At 40.7% G+C, this 21396-nt stretch overlaps 1 protein-coding gene across 20 annotated transcripts in view; it reads right to left on the bottom strand.

The window, feature by feature from the left end:
* The window catches only part of LOC126086039 (zinc finger protein 615-like), a 158221-nt gene that overhangs the window by 16825 nt on the left and 120000 nt on the right, over positions 1–21396 (bottom strand). For 5 of the 20 annotated variants that reach the window (XM_049902044.1, XM_049902039.1, XM_049902043.1 and 2 more), the window contains 3 exons: positions 15970–16096; positions 15632–15727; positions 11354–15060 (listed from right to left, as the gene is read on the bottom strand). The exons of 4 other annotated variants lie outside the window; for them this stretch is intronic. In XM_049902044.1, coding sequence (XP_049758001.1) covers positions 13268–15060; positions 15632–15727; positions 15970–16003 — 1923 coding nt within the window. In that variant the 5' untranslated portion in view covers positions 16004–16096 and the 3' untranslated portion in view covers positions 11354–13267. Of the gene's footprint in view, positions 1–128; positions 1658–11353; positions 15061–15631; positions 15728–15969; positions 16097–21396 lie in introns of those variants that run through there. 11 more of the 20 variants (XM_049902046.1, XM_049902023.1, XM_049902025.1 and 8 more) reach the window with 10 other exon arrangements.

A 21396-nucleotide genomic window follows, 5' to 3' on the forward strand; every position in this document is an offset into this window, starting at 1 on the left:
ATCAAATTTGAGATCTGAATGAATTTATAATTTAAGATCCTACTTCCTAGAAAGACAATATAGCAGGCGCACTTTATGAGTGGTAAAGAAGAAAAAAATGTTGTAGCAAAAACTACCCACACACTTACCTATTTTGTATTGAAGAGCTGACCCAAGATGTGACGATAAGGGTAAGGAATAAACATTAAAAAGTCGGCAGAAAATTAAGGTTATTGTCAGACGATTTTCTGCATGAAAAATGCAATTCAAGGTACTGCCTATTTAATAGTGAAAATGCTCACCAAGAAACCAACAAGCAGTTTTTTACATACATGTTGTTTGTTGTTAAGTGGCATCCAATCTGTTCCACCCATAGTGACCCTATGTAGAACAGAACCAAATACAGCCAGGTCCTGCACTATTCTCACTTTGTTTGAGCCCACTCTTGGAGCCACTGTGTCAGTCTAACTCATTGAGGGTCTTCCTGTTCTTCGCTGATCCTCTACTTTACCAAGCATGATGTCCTTTACATACATGAACCTGATGCCCTCAGGTCGACTCTGACTCATAGCGACCCTATAGGACAGAGTAGAGCTGCCCACATAGGGTTTCCAAGGAGCAGGCTGGTGGATTTGAACTGCCAACCTTTTTCTTAGTAGCCTGGGCTCTTAACCACTGCACCACCAGGGCTTCTTTACATACATACTTGGGTAGAATTGGTCCATATACCTTAGCTCATCTCGGTGCCGATCCTAACACTAACAATGGGAACTGGAACTGAACCCACAATGACTTATTAATAAACTGGAAAACTGGTCACTTTGCCAGAGATGTGAATACTTAACATACAGGCTGTCAGCAAAGCAGAGAGTGTCCACGTATGTGAAGCTTTGTGAGCCATAAGGTCTCCCACACAACCACTCAACTCTACTTTTGCAGCGCGAAAGCAGCCACAGACCGACTGGCGTTGTGGATTAGTCCCTCCATCAGTATTTAGCCAACTACTGGTTTAGAGGAGAAAAGACGTGATTACCTAAATCAAGAATTTGAACTACCGCCCGAGAACTGTACCCTTTATGCCCCAGCAGCCCAGGTTCCAACCTCAACTCCACCACCAGCCAGGGGTCCTGGGCTTCCAAAGTGTCAGACCTCACAAGCCTCTGTAACACTAACACAGACGACCTCCATCCCGGGTTAATGCGAAACCTGGACCAGACACCCCCTACGATGTCCATACCCTCGGCTCCAACTTCACCGAGTCCCATATTAAACCCCGAACCCGAACGAGGCGCCGCATTCGTCGTAAATACCAGCTGCACCCCTTACAAGCAGAAAGATCCGCAAAGATCCCTTACCCTGACAGTCGGGACCGCCTTAATCGTTGTACAAAGGCGCGACCCTCCTGACTGACCCCAAAGGCACCGACTCCCAGCTGCTTGTCCTCACACACCTCCACCTCGGCGCTCCCCTCAGGAACTCCATGTGTCCTCACTACTCCACGTCCACACACCTCCCTCGCCTTGTTCCAAGAACAAAACACACAGTGACCTTTTTTTTCTCCCGAACCACGAGAACTTCTGAGACTTGACGCTTACTTCCATAAACCACTTCTACTTCTGGACCCTTCGCCAGATTCCTCACCCACCTACGGAAGCCGGCGAGGGTCGGACACTTTTCCAGACGCAGAGACTACTGGTTTTCCGGCACTGGTTTTGGAGGCAATATGTCTGCGCCCTATCGCACATGTCTCCTGAAGGCGGCCATATTTGAAGGCCCGCCGTACAAAAGGGAAACCAAACCCATTGCCGTCGAGTCGATTCCGACTCGTAGCGACCCGATAGAACAGAGTAGAACTGCCCCGTTAAGTTTCCAAGGAGCGCCTGGTGGATTTGAACTGCAGACCTTTTTTTTAGCAGTGTTTTTTATAGCACTTAACCACTATACCACCAGGGTTTCCACAAAAGGGAAAGCGGCCTTTTTTGTGCCAGTAGCCAGAAAAGGCCACTTAAAAATGTCAGGTTTCTTGATGCTTCGACCCTTGTTGAAAATAGCTTTTTATAGGCTCGAACTTTACAAGAAAAATATGGTGCGGATAAATTGATTTCGGCAGGCTGGGCAGACACGTAGTATGTTAATTTTTTCTTTTTTTAGAAACAGTTAAAGTAGGAGTTCAAGTGTCAGTACAGCAGAGAATGCGCTAGTGGGAAAAGAAAAGGCAAAAAGCTGGTAAAGCCACAACCAAGGAAAGCTTCTGAAAGTAAATGGCTGGCAGAAAGCAGCTTTTAAAGACAGAAAAATTTTGGAGAAGTTTTTTTATTGTGGTATGAAGGTCGCCATGACAGAAGAAGGGAAAAGAGCTGCTGGCCAGAGCCTGGGTTATATTTGGGATGAGCACAAAGAGGAAAGGCCACTAAAGGGCAGTAAAGTTCTGTAGCCAATGGAAAAGCCTAACACACAAGACTGCGGGAACTGAATTGAGAAACGGAAAATATTAGGGTCAATAGCTTTTTGCTGGAGGTGCCAAGACAATTCAATGTGGATAGTCTTTTCAACAAATGGCGCTGGGATAATTGCATATCCATATCTAAGAAAAGGAGCTAAGACCCTTCACTCAAACTATACACAAATGTTAACACAAAATGAATCATAGATCAACATTTAAGAAGAAAAAAATATAAAAGCTAAGAAAAATGTGGAAGAAATTCTTCATGAAATGGTTTAGGCAGAGGGTTCCATGACAAGACACAAAATGCATGGACAAAAAAAAATTGGACTTATTTAAATTAAAAACTTTTTTAATTCTATATACACTATTTAAGAAAATGAAAAGGGAAGGCATAGATTGGGAAAAAAGTATTTCCACATTATACATCTGATAAAGGATTTGTATTCTAAATATATTAAAAAAAAAAAAAAACTTCCAAAATTCAACAATAACAACACATCATCCAACTAATTTGAGGGGTTCATGGAAGTGTTCTGAAAGTTGCATTGTAGTGATGGCCACACAATTCTATAAATTTATGAAATATGAAGTTGTATTATTAAATATTACATGTATGACTATCCAGCTGTTAAAACTAATCTACTGTTCTACAGTAGAAAACTTTTTAGAGAGGAGTAAAATATATATATATAGTTGCAAAAATTATAATCTACATACAAATAAAAATAAATGAAGATTTCTGAGTGTAAAAAACATGACTGTGTAGTGGTAAACAACTCACATTCACAAGGAGGAGGAGGGAGAATCAAGTGAAACATCAGCCCAAGGTTGATTCTTATGAGGTGGAGGTCAAACAGGTTCTCCAAACTTTTTACCAACTCTGACACCAGGCATCCTTCCCATGGCACTCTCTACATGTTTCCTGGGTTTGATAATTCGTTGCAATGGCCACACACAAGTCACAGACCATACTCACATTTATGGAGTTTGTTAGGTGTGGTGGGATTATTTTTATATGGCCTTTCTCAGCATGGTCTTATAACACCCACCCAAGTGACTGGATGGGACTATACAAATAAGGTAATTGTGGCCCACCAAAGGAATGGAATAGCTTGCTAACAATGTAAATAAAGTTCATGGTACCCATGTGGGGTTGTTTTTGTTGTAGCTGGTGCCGTCGAGTAAGTTACAACTCATAGCAACCCTTTGTAGGACAAAATGCAACACTGCCCAGTCCTTCTCCATTCTCATGATCGTTGTTATGCGCGAGCTCATTGTTGCAGTCACTGTGTCAATCCATCTCGTTAAGGCTCTTTCTCTTTTTCTTTGACCCTCTGCTTTACCAAGCATGATGTTCTTCTCCAGGGACTGGTCCCTCCTGATAACATGTCCAAAGTATGTGAGGTGAAGTCTCACCATCCTTGCTTCTAAGAAGCATTCTGGCTGTACTTCTTCCAAGACAGATTTGTTCATTCTTTTGGCAGTCTGTGGTATAGTCAATATTCTTCACCAACATCATAACTCAAAGGGGTCAATTCTTCCGACTTCCTTATTCATTGTCCAGCTTTCACATGCATATAAGGTGAATAAAAACACCATGGATCAGGCACACCTTAGTCCTTAAAGTGACTTCTTTGCTTTTTAACACTTTAAAGAGGACTTTTTGCAGCAGATTTACCCAACGTAATACGTCATTTGATTGTCAACTGTTGCATTCATGGATGTCCATTGTGGATGCAAGTAAGGTGAAATTCTCAACGACTTCAATCTTTTCTCCATTTATCATGATGTTTCTTATTGGTCCAGTTGTGAAGATTTTTGTTTTCTTTACACTGAGGTATAATCCATTCTGAAGTCTGTAGTCTTTGATCTTCATCAGTAAGTTGCTTCAAGTCCTCTTCACTTTCAGCAAGCAAGGTTGTGTCATATGCGTATTGCAGATTGTTAACGAGTCTTCCTCCAATTCTGATGTCCTCCTCTTCTTCATATAGTTCAGCTTCTCAGATTATTTGTTGAGCATACAGACTGAATAAATATGGTGAAAAGATACATCCCTGATGCACACCTTTCCTGACTAAACCACGCAGTATCGCCTTGTTCTGTTCTAACAACTGCCTCTTGATCTGTGTACAGGTTCCTCATGAGCACAATTAACTGTTCTAGAATTCCCATTCTCCCCAATGTTATCCATAATTTGTTATGATCCACACAGTTGAATGCCTTTGCATAGTCAATAAAACACAGGTAAACATCTTTCTTGTATTCTCTGCTTTCAGGCAGGATCCATCTGATGTCGCCAATGATATCTCTGGTGCCACAACCTCTTCTGCATTCGGCATGAATTTCTGGCAGTTCCCTGTTCATGTACTGGTGGAACCACTTTTGAATGATCTTCAGGAAAATTCTATTTGCATGTGATAATAATGATATTGTTTGAAAATTTCCACATTCTGTTGATCACCTTTCTTTGGAATAGGCATAAATGTGGATCTCTTCCGGTCGGTTGATGAAGTAGTAGTGCCGGAAGATGAGTCCGTTATGTTGGAAGGCACTCAAAAGATGACTGGGGAAGAGATACCTCCTCAAAGTAGAGTTGACTCTAATGACATGGATGGACTCAAGCTTTTGGGACCTTCATTTGCTGATGTGGCAAGGCTCAAAATGAGAAGAAACAGTTGCAAGTATCCATTAATAATCAGAATGTGAAATGTACAAAGCATGAATCCAGGAAAACTGGAAATACTCAAAAATGAAATGGAACACATAAACATCAAAATCACAGGCACTGGTGAGCTGAAATGGACTGGCACTGGCCATTTTCAATCAGACAATCATGACACCTACTATGCTGGGAATGACAAATTGAAGAAGAATGGTGTCCCATCCATCCAAAAAGAATATTTCAAGATCTTGCCTGAAGTACAATGCTGTCAGTGATAGGATAATATCCATATGCCTACAATGAAGACCAGTCAATATGACTATTATTCAAATTTACACACCAACCACTAAGGCCAAAGATGAAGAAATTGAAGATTTTTACCAACCTTTGCAGTCTGAAATTGATTGAACATGCAATCAGGATGCATTCATAATTACTGGTGATTGGAATGCAAAAGTTGGAAACAAAGAAGAAGAACCAGTAGCTGGAACACATTGCCTTGGTGACAGAAACAATGCTGGAGATTGCATGATAGAATTTTGCAAGGCCAATGACTTCTTCATTGCAAATACCTTCTTTCAACAACATAAACAGCAACTATACACGTGGACCTTGCCAGATGGAATACACAGGAATCAAATCAACTACATTTGTGGGAAGAGATAATGGAAAAGCTCAATATCATTAGTCAGAACAAGGCCAGGGGCCAACTGCAGAACAGCTCATCAACTGCTCATATGCAAGATCAAGTTGAAACTAAAGAAAATTAGGAAAAGTCCACAAGAGCCAAATACAATCTTGAATATATTCCACCTGAATTTAAAGACCAGCTCAAGAATAGATTTGACGCATGGAACACTGATAATTAAAGACCAGAAAGTTTCGGAATGACATGGACATCATACATGAAGAAAGCAAGAGGTCATTAAAGAAACAGCAAAGAAAGAAAAGACCAAAATCGATGTCAGAAGAGACTCTGAAACTTGTTCTTAAATGTCGAGTAGCTAAAGAAACCAAACGAATGATGAAGCAAAAGAGTGGAACAGAAGATTTCAAAGGGTGGTTCAAGAAGACAAAGTATATTATAATGACATGTGCAAAGGCCTGGGGTTAGAAAACCAAAAGGGAAGAACATGCTCTGCATTTCTCAAGCTGAAATAACTGAAGAAAAAATTCAAGCCTCGAATTGCAATATTGAAGGATTCTATGGGCAAAATACTGAACAACACAGGAAGCATCAAAAGAGGATGGGAGCAATACACAGAGTTAACATATGAAAAACAATTGGTCAATGTTCAGTCATTTCAGGAGGTAGTATATGATCAAGAACTGATGATACTGAAGGAAGAAGTCAAAGATGCAATGAAAGCATTGGTGAAAAACAAGACTACAGGAATTGATGGAGTACCAATTTCAACAAACAGATGCAGTGCTGGAATTGATACATGAGGGATTGGGACTGGGCATACACGGTCTATGGAAGTGAAACCAGTGAAGCAAAACCATATATATGTGTGTGTAAAGAGCCAGGGTGTGGCCTGCAGTGAATTGCTTAATATATCTCTTCTCGCCATAGTCTTTGTAACTCCCACCAAATGATTGGGTGGGATTATGAAAATGAGGTATACGGAACCCTAACAAAGGGATTGGTCAGTTTTTCCCTCCCATTAGTCTTAAAGGGAGACACTGAGAAAGAGACAGGAGGAGGCGCAACACGGAAGACAGAGAGGGAGAGCTGTAACACCAAGAGACGGTGAGAAGCAGCAGCAGAGGAATGGCACCAGCAGAGCCAGATCTGCAGAGGACCAGAGAAGGCTGGCAGAACCACAGGAGATGGCAAGGCAGGCTTCCTGGCACACAGAGCAAGAAAACTAAGCACCTTTGGGCAGGAGGCTTTCTGGCAGACTAGGGTGCCTTCAGGCACTTGGTGGAGCTAGGTTTGCTGACTCTCGGAGCTAGAGCTGTGTGCTTTTGGGCAGAGGCTTATTGGCACAGTGGGGTGCCTCTGGGCACTTAATGGCAGAGGAAAAAGAGCTTTGTAACAGTTGCCTAAGCATAGTAGAGGCCAGGCTGAGGGGCCAAGTGTGCAAGGGCCTGCAGGTACAGCTGAGAAGAGGCTGTTCTGATCGAAGAACTGCATCCTGAGTGTTCCTTATCCTGAATTCCAACCTGTTACTTCCCTAATAAACACCATAATCATAAGTTTGTCTGTGAGTTCTGTGTGGTCATCGCAATGATTTATCGAACCCAGCTGAGAAGCACAGAGTGCCGTGGAAGGGGCAGATGGTGTCAGAATTGGTAAAAAGGGTTGGCGAGAAGAAGTATGTCTGAACTTTGCTTCTCAGAGATCAGCCTTGGGCTGTTGATCTTGATTATGCTTCCCTTTGTGAAGTTAGAGGAGGACAAGTGCCTCCACCATGACATTTTTACAGACTCCAACCTCCAACTTGAAACTTTAGATGAAACACACTACAGGGCAATGGGTTTCTCTTACATATGGCCATTCTGGCCTTGAGTTTATACTTCTGCCAAGATGATTGTCTAGGCTACAATCTTACTATGCTAGTAGGGTGTGCAAAAGCACCAAATAAGATTAAGTGAGCTTGTGGGAATTGGTCAGTTATTATTCAAATTGAGTGATTGCTGGGAGGGCCATGCCTTGAAATGGAATATAACAGCCAATCCCACAGAGGTTGAGGGGGACCTCGCTACCATAAGAAAAAGCTGAGAGCAGAACACAACCTTTGAAGCTGGGGTCCCAACATGGAGAACCTCCTAGACACCGGAGAGAGCGCTTTAACACTGAAGACGGCAAGAAATGGCAGCTACCACAGCAGAGCCAAGTGACAGAGAAACAACTGCAATAGTAAGAGCATCAGGAACCAGCAGATCATTACAAAAGGCTGCAGTGGGCTTGCTGGCCCAGAGAACAAGAGAGAGCTGAGCACCTTTGAACAGGAGGCTTGCTGGCAGAATGGGGTGTCTCTGAGCACTTGTTGGCAAAGCTAAAGAGCTGTAATCCTTGCATAAGCAGGGCAGAGGCCCAGAGAAGGGCTGCCTGCTTGTGGGCACAGCCAAAAGAAGGGCCACCTACCTGTGGGTATGGCTGAGAGAAGGGCCTACTGGCATGGCTGAAAAGAAGCTGAGAGCCGTCTTGGCTGGATGCTGTCCTGACTGAAGAACTGTATCCTGTCTCCTGAGTTGTATCCTACTATGTCCAAGTTGATCCTGATCCCAAGTTGTAGCTTGTTACTTCTCTGCTAAAGCACATAATTTTGAGTATGGTCTGTGAGTTCCGTGTGCCCGTTGCAATTGAACCCAGCGGAGAAGTTGGGAGTCCCATGGCAGTGACTGCTGGTTTCCGAAATTGTGAAAAATTTGGCAGTGGACGTATGTCTGAATTCCACGTTACAGGAATCAGCTTTATGCTGATCTTCATTCTCATCCCTCCTCCTGAATGTAGACAATGTCTGACACTAGTAAGACTACAGGACCAATTTCACAGAAGGCAAAAACTAACAAACAAAATGAAAGAAATAGTCCTGTATTAGCAAAATTGAACTTATAGTTTATAAAACCTTCTGGAAAAAGAATCCCAAGGCATGGATGGGTTCACTGGCTATTAAGTAACAAATAACACCAATTCTACACAATCTCTTCCATAGTAACAGTATAATGAAGCCAAATAACCATACAAACTGATGCAGAAAAGCACTTGACGAAATCCAATATCCATTCATGAAAAAAAAAAATTGCTCATCAATTATGATTACAAGGGATTTTCTTGAAACCAGTAAAAAGCATGTACAAGAAAATCTCCTGCTAGCATCATATTTAATGGTGAAAGATTAAATACTTTGACCCTAAAATTATGAACATCACTGGGATGTCCACTCTCACTGTTCCTATTAAACACAGTGAAACTCCTAGCTAGTGAAGTATGGCAAGAAAAGAAAAACAAAATATATTGAAATAGCAAAAATAAAACTGCCATGATTCAGAGATAATACTAGGTATCTATATAATCCCAAGGAGTCTACAAAAGAACTCCTAGATAATCAGTGAGTTTATCAAAGTCACAGGGTACAAGGTCAAAACAAAAATCAATCCTATTTTGTAGACTAACAGTGAACAAGTGGAAACTAAGTAATGAACATGGTAACATTGACCCCATAGCTCTAATAATATATTTAAGTATGTTGTGTGCTGTCCAATCAATTTCAACACCTAACAACCCCATGTGACATAGAATTGCTTAATCATGTTTCTTGGCTGTAATCTTCCCACAAGCAGATAGCCAGGTCTTCTTCCCACAGTGCCACTGGGTGAGTTCGAAACACCAAACTTTTGCTTAGCAGCCAAGTACTTAATTGTTTGCACCACGAGGGCTCTCTAACAAGACATGTACAGGGTGTATATTATATAAACTAAAAACAAACAAAAATAACTTGATAAAATACATCAAGAAAAACCAAACTAAATGGAAAGAGAATCATATTTGTAGGTTGGAAGGCTCAACATAGGAAATAGGTCAAATCTTCCCCAAATGGAGTTACAGGTTTAATGCACTTCCAATAAACTCACTACAATTTTGATAGGTGTACTTAGCAAGGGACCCAGTGGGCAAGTCTCACCTTCATTGCTAAGGATCAGCATGAATCCAATTCCCATCTGGAAATGGATGCAACCCTAACCTTCCTGCTTCCCCACCTGTGTCACCAGCTGCCCAAGTGACACTCTCTCTCTTACGCCCAGCCACCCTGGCCTAGGTTAGGTGGTACCAGCTGCAACCTCTGGGGTCCTCAGCCCCCTTAACTTCTGACTTACCAGCCCTTGTCTCCAGACTGGCTGCCTGTGCAGCCCTTCTGATTCAGCCACCCAAGTTAGGTCAGGGCACACAAGTTAAAAGGGCACACAGTCCTTCAGACTGCCAAATACATAGATACCAACCTGTGCTGGCTCTTACTGCTGTTGTAGGTTCATTAATTCCCTGGAACAGCTCAAACAATTTATGGAGGCTAAACTTTTTTTTTTTTTAATCTACACTTGTGGAGCCCTGGCGGCGCAGTGGTTAAGAGCTTGGCAGCTAACTAAAAGGTCAGCAGTTTGAATCCACCAGCCGCTCGTTGGAAACCTTAGTGTGTCCAACAGGGTCTCTATGAGTCGGAACTGACTCGGTGACAATGGGCTTTTGGTTTATCTAATTTTTTGTTTTACTCTTATATTTACCTTTTCATTATAACCAGAAAGGATACAAATGAAGAGACACACAGGACGAGGCCTGGGAGGTGTTCCAGTGGAGAGCTTCCATTGTCCCTAAGGACTATCATTGGAAATGCATAACCCTCCTGAAAGCAGATGTTCTCACCAATCAGAAAGCCAAATAACTTCCATCTTCAAAGCCTTTTATTGGCTTCATTTCATAGTAATGATTGGTGCCTTATTGCAAATTCATGATTGATTGAATCATTGATCAAGTGATTGATTTAAATCATGCCCCCTTCCTGACAATGTGTACCATGTAGCCCCCACACATTCGCACAAAATTTCAAGTGTTGCCCAGCAGTTGTAGACAACATAGACATCTTGATCACTTGGGAAATTTCAAGGGTTATCTTTCAGGAACCAAAGACAAAGGCCAAATTGACATTTTTATCCCAGAGTCAGTATACCAAAAAAACCAAACCCATTGCTGTCGAGTCGATTCTGACTCACAGTGACCCTATAGGACAGAGTAGAACTGCCCCATAGAGAAAGTTGGTATAGGCAGGATTATTCTAAAATTTATAGGGAAAGGCAAAGGAACTAGGATAGCGAAAACGATTCTGAAAAAGAAAAAGCTGAAGGATTCTTAATACTCAAATTTTCAGCTAACTATATATCTACAATAATTGTGATAGTACGTTATTAGCAGAGGGACAGACATACAGATCAACAAAACAAAACAGAGAATCAAGAAATGGACCCACACATGTACAGACAATTGATTTTTTTTACAAATATGCAAAAACAATTTAGTGGAAAAAAAACATTTTCAACAAATAGTTTAAGAACAACGGGAAAACCACAGATAAAGAAAATAAACTTTAAACCTCACCCCATATATAAAAACTAGCTAACATGGATTATAGTTCTAAATATCAAAAGCAAATCTGTGATATTTTTCTAATACATAGCATTAGTACATTTCATACTGAGTACTTACCCGAGAGAAATGAAAACTCGTATTTACGCAATACACTTATACAAGAATGATCATAGCACCATTATCATAACAGTAAAAAAGAAAAACAAAAAACAGAAACAACTCTGTAGTACAATTGTTTCTATTTATATATGGCCTTTCTTGCCTTGGGTTCATAATTCTGCCAAAATAATTAGCTGAGCCACGCAGTACAGCAAAGGAATTTGTTAGTCTACTATGCAAACAAGGTGTGTAAAACTCTTGCAGGAATAGGTCAATTACTATGCAAATAAGGTCCCTGTGGGCCTACTGAGGAGACTGGGTCAATTTTGCCATCAAGCTAGGCCTGAAAGTGCCAATCCCACAGAGGATGAGGGGGCTCTCACTACCATCAACAAGAAGAGCCAGTAACTGAGCACATCCTTCAGACCCACGGTCCCTGCACTGAAAACCTCCTAGACCAAGAAGAGAGCTGTAATACTGGAGATGGTGCAAGATGGAACAGCGGCAGCATGAGCAAACCAGGAGACCAGTTCGAGACATCTGCGGTAAGCTTCCCAGTGGCTGTAGTTCCATCACTGACATACGGAGTGACAGAGCTGACCCCCTTTGGGCAGGTTGCTTACTGGCTGAGAAGGATGCTTCCAGGCACTTGGAGGCAGAGCTAAAGAGCTGTAACACTCGCCTGGCAGGGGCCAAGCACAAGTGGGTGGGGCCTGGAGGGCACAGTCCAGAGGAAGGCCTGTCTGCAGGCTCAAGGCCTGCCTACAGGGATGGCTGAGAAGAAGCTGTGAGCTGTCTTGTTTGAAAACCACCCTGACTGAAGAACTGTATACAGAGTTCTATCCAGTTATTTCCAAGTTGATCCAGAATTGTGGCCTGTTACTTCCCTAATAAGTCACATAATCTGAGTATGGTCTGTGAGCTCTGTGTGGCCACTGCAATGAATTATCAAACCAAACAGAGAGTAGACAGTGTCATGGGGAGTATGGTTGGTGTCAGAATTGGTAAAAAGGTTGTAAAGTGGAGGTATGTCTGACCTCCATCTCACAGCAATTAGCTTTGGGCTGATCCTGATCTTGACTCTCTTTCCTTCTTGTGAAGTTAGAGAACTCTGACGCTACAATCACTACATTACAAACTCCAATGTCCTTCAATGTTTGAATGGGTAAATGATGGTATATCCATATCATGTATTACTACTCAACAATGAAATTAAAGCAACTATGGAAACACAGAATAACTTGGATGGACATTAAAGTGACTTCGCTTAAGGTAAAATAGTCAGTTTCAAAAGGGTATATTCTTTGATTCCATTTATACAACATTCTACAAATGACAAATTAGTATAGATAAACAGATGAATGGTTGCCAAGGGTTAGGGCCAGAGAAAGGGTGTGATTATAAAGGGTTACCATGAGGAAGAATGAGTTAATGTAACACTTCTGGATCTTAGTTGTGCTGCTGCTAATTACATAGATCCATACATGACATAAAATTTATTAAAACTACACATAAAAAGGAAACAAAAATGTATGCCTTTTAAAACATGCTATCTTTGGAAGAAGCTGGGTGAAGGGTATATGAAAATTCTCCAGATTATTTCTACATGTTTTTGTGAATTTGAACTTATTTTAAAACAAAAACATACAGAAAATCATATTAATGTTGGCTTCATAAACTATGCAATGCTACTTGTAAACTTAAACACATCCAAATATGTTGAGTTACACTGATAACAGAGACTATATTCCCATTGTGGTCTTTCCTAGTCTGTCCATTCACAGCATTTATCTCAGTATATATCTTTTAGACATAAAATGACCTAAAAAAGTTTCATCTAGAATGATTTTTATGTTTTATTTCCATATGTCCTTTTTGATCACATAACTGATCACTAAAGACACTACCACATTGTCTGCATTCATTTAGTTATTCTTCTGTGCAAATTCTAATATTCAGGAACCCAAAACTGGAAACAGGCTTTCCACAATGACTACGTGTGCATTCTCTTATGTTTAACAAGGATTGACAAGTGGGCAAAAGATTTCCCACAATCGCTGCATCCATAGGGCCTCTCTCCTGTATGTTTCCGATGATGAACATTGAGCCCTGACTTGGTGGTGAAGGCTTTTCCACATACACTGCATTCATATGGTTTCTCTCCTGTGTGAATTCTCTGATGGGTAATGAGATCATACTTTCGCAAAGAGAATTTTCCACATTCAGTACACGCAAAGGAAGTTTTTCCTGTGTGAAATCTCTGATGTTGTATGAGGCATGTCTTCTTCCTGAACGCTTTACCACATTCATTGCATTTGTAGGGTTCCTCTCCAGTATGAGTTCGTTCATGTATATCTAGAGTGCTCTTAATGGTGAAGCCCTTTCCACATTCATTGCACTTATAGGGTTTCTCTCCAGTATGAGTTCGCTGATGTGCAATGAGCATGCTTTTCCCAGTTAAGCCTTTTCCACATTCACTACATATATAGGGTTTCTCTCCAGTATGAGTGCGCCGATGTACATTGAGATGGCTCTTCTCGGTGAAGCCTTTTCCGCATTCATTGCATATATAGGGCTTCTCTCCAGTGTGAGTTCGTTGATGTCCAACCAGTCGGATCCTTGCTGGGAAGCCTTTTCCACATTCATTGCACACATAAGGTTTCTCTCCTGTATGAGTTCGCTGATGTACAATTAGACGGGTTTTGACGGTGAAGCCTTTTCCACAATCACTGCATACATACGGTTTCTCTGCAGTATGAGTACGCCGATGTACAATGAGATCACTCTTCATGGTGAAGCCTTTTCCACATTCGCTGCATACATAAGGTTTCTCCCCTGTATGTGTTCGTTGATGTCTGATAAGAGGGTTCTTTAGGGGGAAGCCTTTTCCACACTCATTGCATATAAAGGGTTTCTCTCCAGTATGAGTTCGCTGATGTATGATGAGACGTCTCTTCTCAAAGAAGCATTTTCCACACTCACTGCATGTATAGGGCTTCTCTCCTGTATGAGTTTTCTGATGAGTAGAGAGACTAAACTTTGTAGAAAAGGCTTTCCCACATAGACTGCACCCATGAGGTTTCTCTCCTGTATGAGTTCGCTGATGATAAATAAGCCGACATTTCTTGATGAAAGCTTTCCCACATTGATTGCATGTATGGGGTTTCTCTCCCATATGAGTTTTCTGATGTATACTGAGTTGTGATTTCTTCAGAAATGTTTTGTCACAGTCAGTGCATTCATAGTGTTTCAGCCCTGCATGAATCCTCTGATGCTCAGTAAGCCTGGACTTTCTGGAAAATGCTTTCCCACACGTACTGCATCCATGAGGTTTCTCTCCTGTATGAACCATTTGATGATCAATGAACTGAGACTTTTTAATGAAGGCTTTCCCACATTCCCTGCATACATGGGTTTTCTCTAATTTAGCAGTTCTCCGATGCTTAATCGCCCGAGACTTGTTGCTGTTTGGTTTTACACTTTCATGGAATTTATTATCAGTATGAAGTTGTTCATGCTTATCGTGGAGAAAGGATTGCCCATATCCATTAAACTCATTAAACATTTTTAGATCACAGCTTCTGTTCTGGTTTTCTAAACTTAAATTTGATTTTAAAATTTTTCCATGTAAGTCAAACATATCATGATGTTGCTTTAATGAAAAATTACTTTTTCTCTGATTAAAAATATTTCCAAATGCATTATGTTCATAGCATTGTTTCATACACTTCTGAATTCCTTGCTTTTGCAAATGATGCTGGAGATGTTCATCAACCTTCCTGATTTCTAGGAAAGAGAAGACAATGAAATTAATTGTTTCATAATCTCAGTTTGGCATAAAAGAATTTTAAAAATACTTTGGTGTGTGAAGGGTCTTTAGTGACAACCCTATGGTATCAGTATTAAAAAACACCCTGCATAAATGTTCCTTATCCCTTGCACACTGGTAAAAACACAATAATGTAAACTCAACAAAAGGTAAAGCAGTCAGTATAAAAACAAAGCTATATAATTTACAATCTCTATAGATCTGGCTGCTTTCTAAATCGTTCCTTACAAAACCTACTAAAAGCAACAAAAAACCTAATGCAGTTCTCAACAATCACCACAATAAAAAATTATTAAAAAAAAAAAAAGAAAACCCAAAGCACTTTACACAGAGCTGATCAAGTTGTAAGATAATATAAACAGGGATCATATAGATTTACAAAGAGGAAGAAAAGGATTTTCATATGACAAGGGGGATTGGTGGAGGGGCTGTTTAGGTACCTAAGACATCCTCAGAGCTGTGGCACTTTCTCTGAATGTCTAGAATGATTTCCTCAACCACTCACCTTGTTCGTTATTATTCACTCACCTGGACAGATTTGACAGTGGATTTCATCTTCTGTTGTCCACAGTTCTTTTCTTTCTTCCAACTTGGAGAGTGCATCTGGTTTGCCAGCTTGATACCCTGTTCACGGAAAATTATAGAGGACTTACACATGTCGAACAGGGCTATGGTATATCGAGAAGGAAAAATGTTACATCGAGGGACTACAGAGTTTTCACATCTGCAAAGTCAAGGCTCTTCTCTCAGAAGAGGGCATTTTATACTGTTTTGCCTAAGGCAAGAAAACAATCTGAGAATCTATCACTTAAGAGTACTACAGATACTCTGAAGAGTTTCTGAGTGACACAGGGTAGCTTTCTTACCCACTGACACCAGGTTGTTATAGTTCTCCAGCATCACATCCCGGTACAGGTCCTTCTGATCAGGACCAAGTAGCTGCCACTCTGCCCAGGTAAATTCCACAGCCACATCATCGAATGTCAGTGATTCCTGTAATAACAGGGTCCTGTTTAGTGAAGGAATGTTTTTTTTGATGATATGGAAGGAATGTAAAGAAGTTATCCTGTTCTTTTCACCATATAGTAATTTTTTTTCCTTAATTCATTGTGACAGAATCAAAATCCTTGTAAAATATTCTTAAGTGTGTAGTCCCCCATTCATCCAAGGAGGTTAAAAATTCAAAGAAGTTTCTGTAATATGTAGCCAGTAAACCCCCTTACTAAGGTAGAACCTTGATATATACATATATAATCTACTTGCCAATATGAAATTGTATGCTATTTACAAGTAAATCAATAACACAAATTCCTATATTCACCATAATCCTTCAGTGCCAATATCAAAATCAGCAATGAAGAGACACTAGATGTTAGAATCGCAGGACAGTATATACTAGATAAATGGGTTTAATATACCAAATAAAATAAATCGTACAAAATTTGTAAAAAGCACATGAGAGTGTGAAAATTGGAAAAAAGTTATTCTTAGAAGAATATGCACAGGAACATATATAAGTTATATACATAAATTATATATATATTTGAAGAATATATATAAATTATATATACATATATATGACTTATTTAAATTTACACAGCAATCACTAAGGCCAAAGATGGAAAACACTGACGATTTTTACCAACTTACACAACCTGAAATTGATCAAACTCAGGATACATTGATAATTACTGGTGACTGGAATGCAAAAGCTGGAAATAAAGAAGGACTGGTAGTTGGAAAATGTGGCCTTGGTGACAGAAATGATGCTGGAGGTCACATGATAGAATTCTGCAAGACCAACAACTTCTTCATTGCAAAAACCTTTCTTTACCAACAAAAACAGTGAATATACAAGTGGACTTCACCAGATGGAATACACAGGAGTCAAACTGACTACATCTGTAGATAAAGATGATGGAAAAGCTCAATATCATCAGTCAGAACAAGGCTGGGGGCTGACTTTATAACAGACCATCAACTGCTCATATGCAAGTTGAAACTGAAGAATATCAGAACAAGTCCATGATAGCCAAAGTATGACCCTGAGTATATCCCACCTGAATTTAGAGACCATCTCAAGAACAGGTTTGACCCATTGAACTCTAATGACCAAAGACCAGATGAGTTCCGGAATGACATCAAGGACATCATATATGAAGAAAGCGAGAGGTCATTAAAAAGAAAGAAAAGACCAAAATGGATGTCAGAAGAGACTCTGGAACTTGCTCTTGAATGTCAAGTAGCTAAAGTGAATGGAAAAAATGATGAAGTAAAAGAGCTAAACAGAAGATTTCAGAGGGTGGCTTGAGAAGACAAAGTAAAGTATTTGCCATGGATTGAACTGTGTCACCCCAAAATATGTGTCAACTTGGTTAGGCCATGATTCCCAGTATTGTGTGGTTGTCCTCCATTTTGTGATTGTAATTTTATGTTAAAGAGGATTAGGGTGGAATTGTAACACCCTTACCAGGGTGGCATCTCTGATCCAATGTAAAGGGAGTTTCCCTGGGCTGTGGCCTGCACCACCTTTTATCTTACAAGAGATAAAAGGAAAGGGAATCTAGCAGAGAGGGGGGATCTCATACCACCAAGAAAGCAGTGCTGGGAGAAGAGCTGATGCCCTGAATTTTGGCTACTAGCGACTGGACTGTGAGAAACTAAATTCTCTTTGTCAAAGCCATCCACTCGTATTGCTGTTACAGCAGCACTAGATAAATAAGACAGTATTATAATGACATGTGCAAATACCTGGAGATAGAAAACCAAAGGGAAGAACATGCTTGGCATTTCTCAAGCTGAAACAACTAAAGAGAAAATTCAAGCCTTGAGTTGCAATACTGAAGGATTTCTATGTGCAAAATACTGAACAACACAGGAAGCATCAAAAGAAGATAGAATACACAGTCACTATACCAAAAATAATTGGTCAGTGTTCAACCATTTCAGGAGATAGTAACTGATAAAGAACCAACGGTACTAAGGGAAGAGATCCAAGCTTCACTGAAGGCACTGGTGAAAAACGGGCCTCCAGGAATTGACGGAATACCAGTTGAGATGTTTCAACAAACAGATGCAGTGCTAGAAGAGCTCACTCATCTATGCCAAGAAATTTGGAAAACAGCTTTCCGGCCAACTGGAAAAGACCCATATTTCTACCCATTCAAAAGAAAGGTGATCCAACAGAATGTGGAAATTATCAAACAATATAATTAACATCAGACAAGAGCAAAATTTTGCTGAAGATCATTCAAAAGTGGTTGCAGAAGTACATCAACAGGGAACTTCCAGAAATTCAAGCAGGATTCTGAAGTGGATGTGGCAAAGGGGATGAAAAAAAAACCAAACCCAGTGCCGTCAAGTCAATTCCGACTCATAGCAACCCTATATATCACCGCTGATAACAGATGGATCCTGGCTGAAAGCAGAGAACACCAGGATGATGTTTACTTGTGTTTTATTGACTATGCAAATGCATTCAACTGTGTGGATCATAACAAATTATGGGTAACATTGCTAAGAATGGGAATTCCAGAACACTTAATTGTGCTCTTGAGGAACCTGTACTTAGACCAATAGGTAGTCATTTGAACAGAACAAGGGCTGTGTGGTTTAAAGTCAAGAAAGGTATGCATCAGGGTTGTATCCTCTCACCACACTTATTTAATCTACATGCTGAGCAAATAATCCAAGAAGCTGGATTGGTGGAAGACTCATTAACAACCTGTGTTATGCAGATGACACAACCTTGCTTGCTGAAAGTGAAGAGGACTTGAAGCACTTACGGATGAACATCAAGGACTACAGCCTTCAGTATGGATTACCCCTAAACATAAAGAAAACAAAAATTCTTACAACTGGATCAATAAGCTGTTGCATGATAAATGGAGAAAAGGTTGATGTTGTAAAGGGTTTCATTTTACTTGGATCCACAATCAACACCCAGAGAAGCAATAGTCAAGAAATCAAAAGACTAGCATTGCATTGGGCAAAGGTGCTGCAAAAGATCTCTTTAAAGTGTTAAAAAGCAAAGATGTCACTTTAAGGACTAAGTTGCACCTGACCAAGCCGTGGTGCTTTTAATCGCTTCATATGCATGTGAAAACTGGACAATGAATAAGGAAGACCAAAGAAGAATTGACGCATCTGAATTACGGCATCGGAGATGAATATTGAATATACCGTGGATTGCCAGAAGAACAAACAAATTTGTCTTGGAAGAAGTACAGCCAGAATGCTCATTAGAAGCAAGGATGGCAAGACTTCATCTCACATAGTTTGGACGTGTTATTAGGAGGGACCAGTCCCTGAAGGATATCATGCCTGGTGAAGTAGAAAATCAGCGAAAGAGGAAGACCCTCAATGAGATAGACTAACACTGTGGTTCCAATAACGGGCTCGAGGCTAACAATGACTGTGAGGGTGGCACAGGACCGAGCAGTGTTTTGTTCCGTTGTATACAGGATCGTTATGAGTCAAAACTGACTCAATGGCACCTAACAACAACACAAACAATAATAAAAGCCTAGATTTCCTTAAAGAGAACATTAGTAGAGTTATGGATATCAAAGGCAATTCTGGCGAGGGCTCAGAAGTGAGGACAGCTACAGAGAAAGTTTCTATCGTTTTAAAGAACATATATGGTGCCAGCCACAGAATGTGGCTAGAAATGTGGACAATAAATGTGCTTCTGATGAGGCTTTAAAAGCAAATGATGAACATGTGACTGGACAACTGAAGAAGGGCAATGCTTTTTATGCAGTGGCAAAGAACTTGTCTGAATTATGTTCGAATGTTTGGTAGAAGGTAGAACTTGTAAGTGATGAATTTGGATATCTGGCTGCAGAGATTTCTAAGCAACATCTTAAAAGGCACAACGTGGTTTCTCCTTCCAGCTTATAGTAAATTGCAAGAGGAAACAGATAAACTTAAGCATGAACTGTGCAAAATGAAAGCAAAATTTAAAGATTTGGAAAATTCTGTTGCACAATCTAATGACATGTGTCCTAGAATGTTCATCAAGGATGTGGCTACACAATCTTTTGTTAAAGACATTAAGCCAGTAACTGATGGACTGAAGCAACGACCACAGCAGAAAACCCATCAGCTTAGACTGAAGGAGGCAGAGAAGGAATGAAAGGGAAGAATACTGTCTGCCTCTTGGAATTCTACAGGAAGGAAACAGGCCAAAGGAACTACATCTGTTGTCCTCCAAGAAAAGGACCATCCATCCCTACAGCAGCAAATAGATAAGAACTGTTGGGAAGTGCACAGGAAGCAGCACCTTCTGGGTTTCAAAGCTTGGGGCCACGGTCTCCCAGGTTTCACAGAGTCCGATCTTCACCAACTCAGTTCTAGAGCATGGGGCTGCCTTTAAGTTGTGCCAGGAGGATGGGGCCACTGCCTACAGCTGAGGGGGCAGGGCTGCCAAGCCCAAGGCGGAGAAGAACGGGGCCTGTCGGGGCTGGGGATGCCAGAATCGAGGGAGCAGTGTTGCCAACCACGTGGGCCTGGAAGGCAGAGCTGAAGCCCAGGGCCAAGGGGCCTCTACCCAGAATTCAGGAAGCATGGCCAACACCCAGAGTCTGGAGGGTGGGGCCCTTGCCCAGATGGTTCCAAAAAAGAGAGGATTATTTTCAAGCCTCAAAAGCTAACGTAAATTGCCCTGCTGGGTTTTGGACTTGCTTGGTGCCCGTTATCCTTCTTTTCCTACAATTTCTCCCACTTGTAATAGCAATGTTTACCTGGTGCCTGTTCCACCACTGTATTTTGGAAACAGATAACTTGTAGTATAGATTTCATAGGTTCACAGATGAAAAGGAATTTTGGCCCAGGATGGAATATGCCTAAAGTCATACCCATATTTGAATTAGATGACTCGGAAGATGAAATTTTGGACTTGTAGTTGATTTAAGACTTTTGGGATGATGTGATGGGGTGAATATGTTTTGCATGTGTCATGGATGTAACTTTTGAGGGCCAAAGGGTAGAATGTTATACATTGGATGGTGTCCCCCAAAATTATGTATTGTAAATCCTAACCTCTATGCCTGTAGTTACAATCACATTTGGGAATGAGATGTCTTTTTTATGTTAATGAGACAGAATTAGTGTAGGGTATGTCTTGAGTCAATCTCTTTTCAGATACAAAAGAGATTAAACAAGCAAGCAAGAAGCAGAAATGGGAGAAGAGAGAAGTCAAGCCACACAGAGCTCTCCAAGGAAACAGGAAAACAGAAGCTGAAGAGACAAGGACCTTCCTCCAGAGCTGACAGAGAGAGAAAGCCTTCCCC

Source organism: Elephas maximus, chromosome 11, assembly GCF_024166365.1.
Source record: "Elephas maximus indicus isolate mEleMax1 chromosome 11, mEleMax1 primary haplotype, whole genome shotgun sequence".
In the NCBI taxonomy this organism is placed as follows: Eukaryota; Metazoa; Chordata; class Mammalia; order Proboscidea; family Elephantidae; genus Elephas; species Elephas maximus.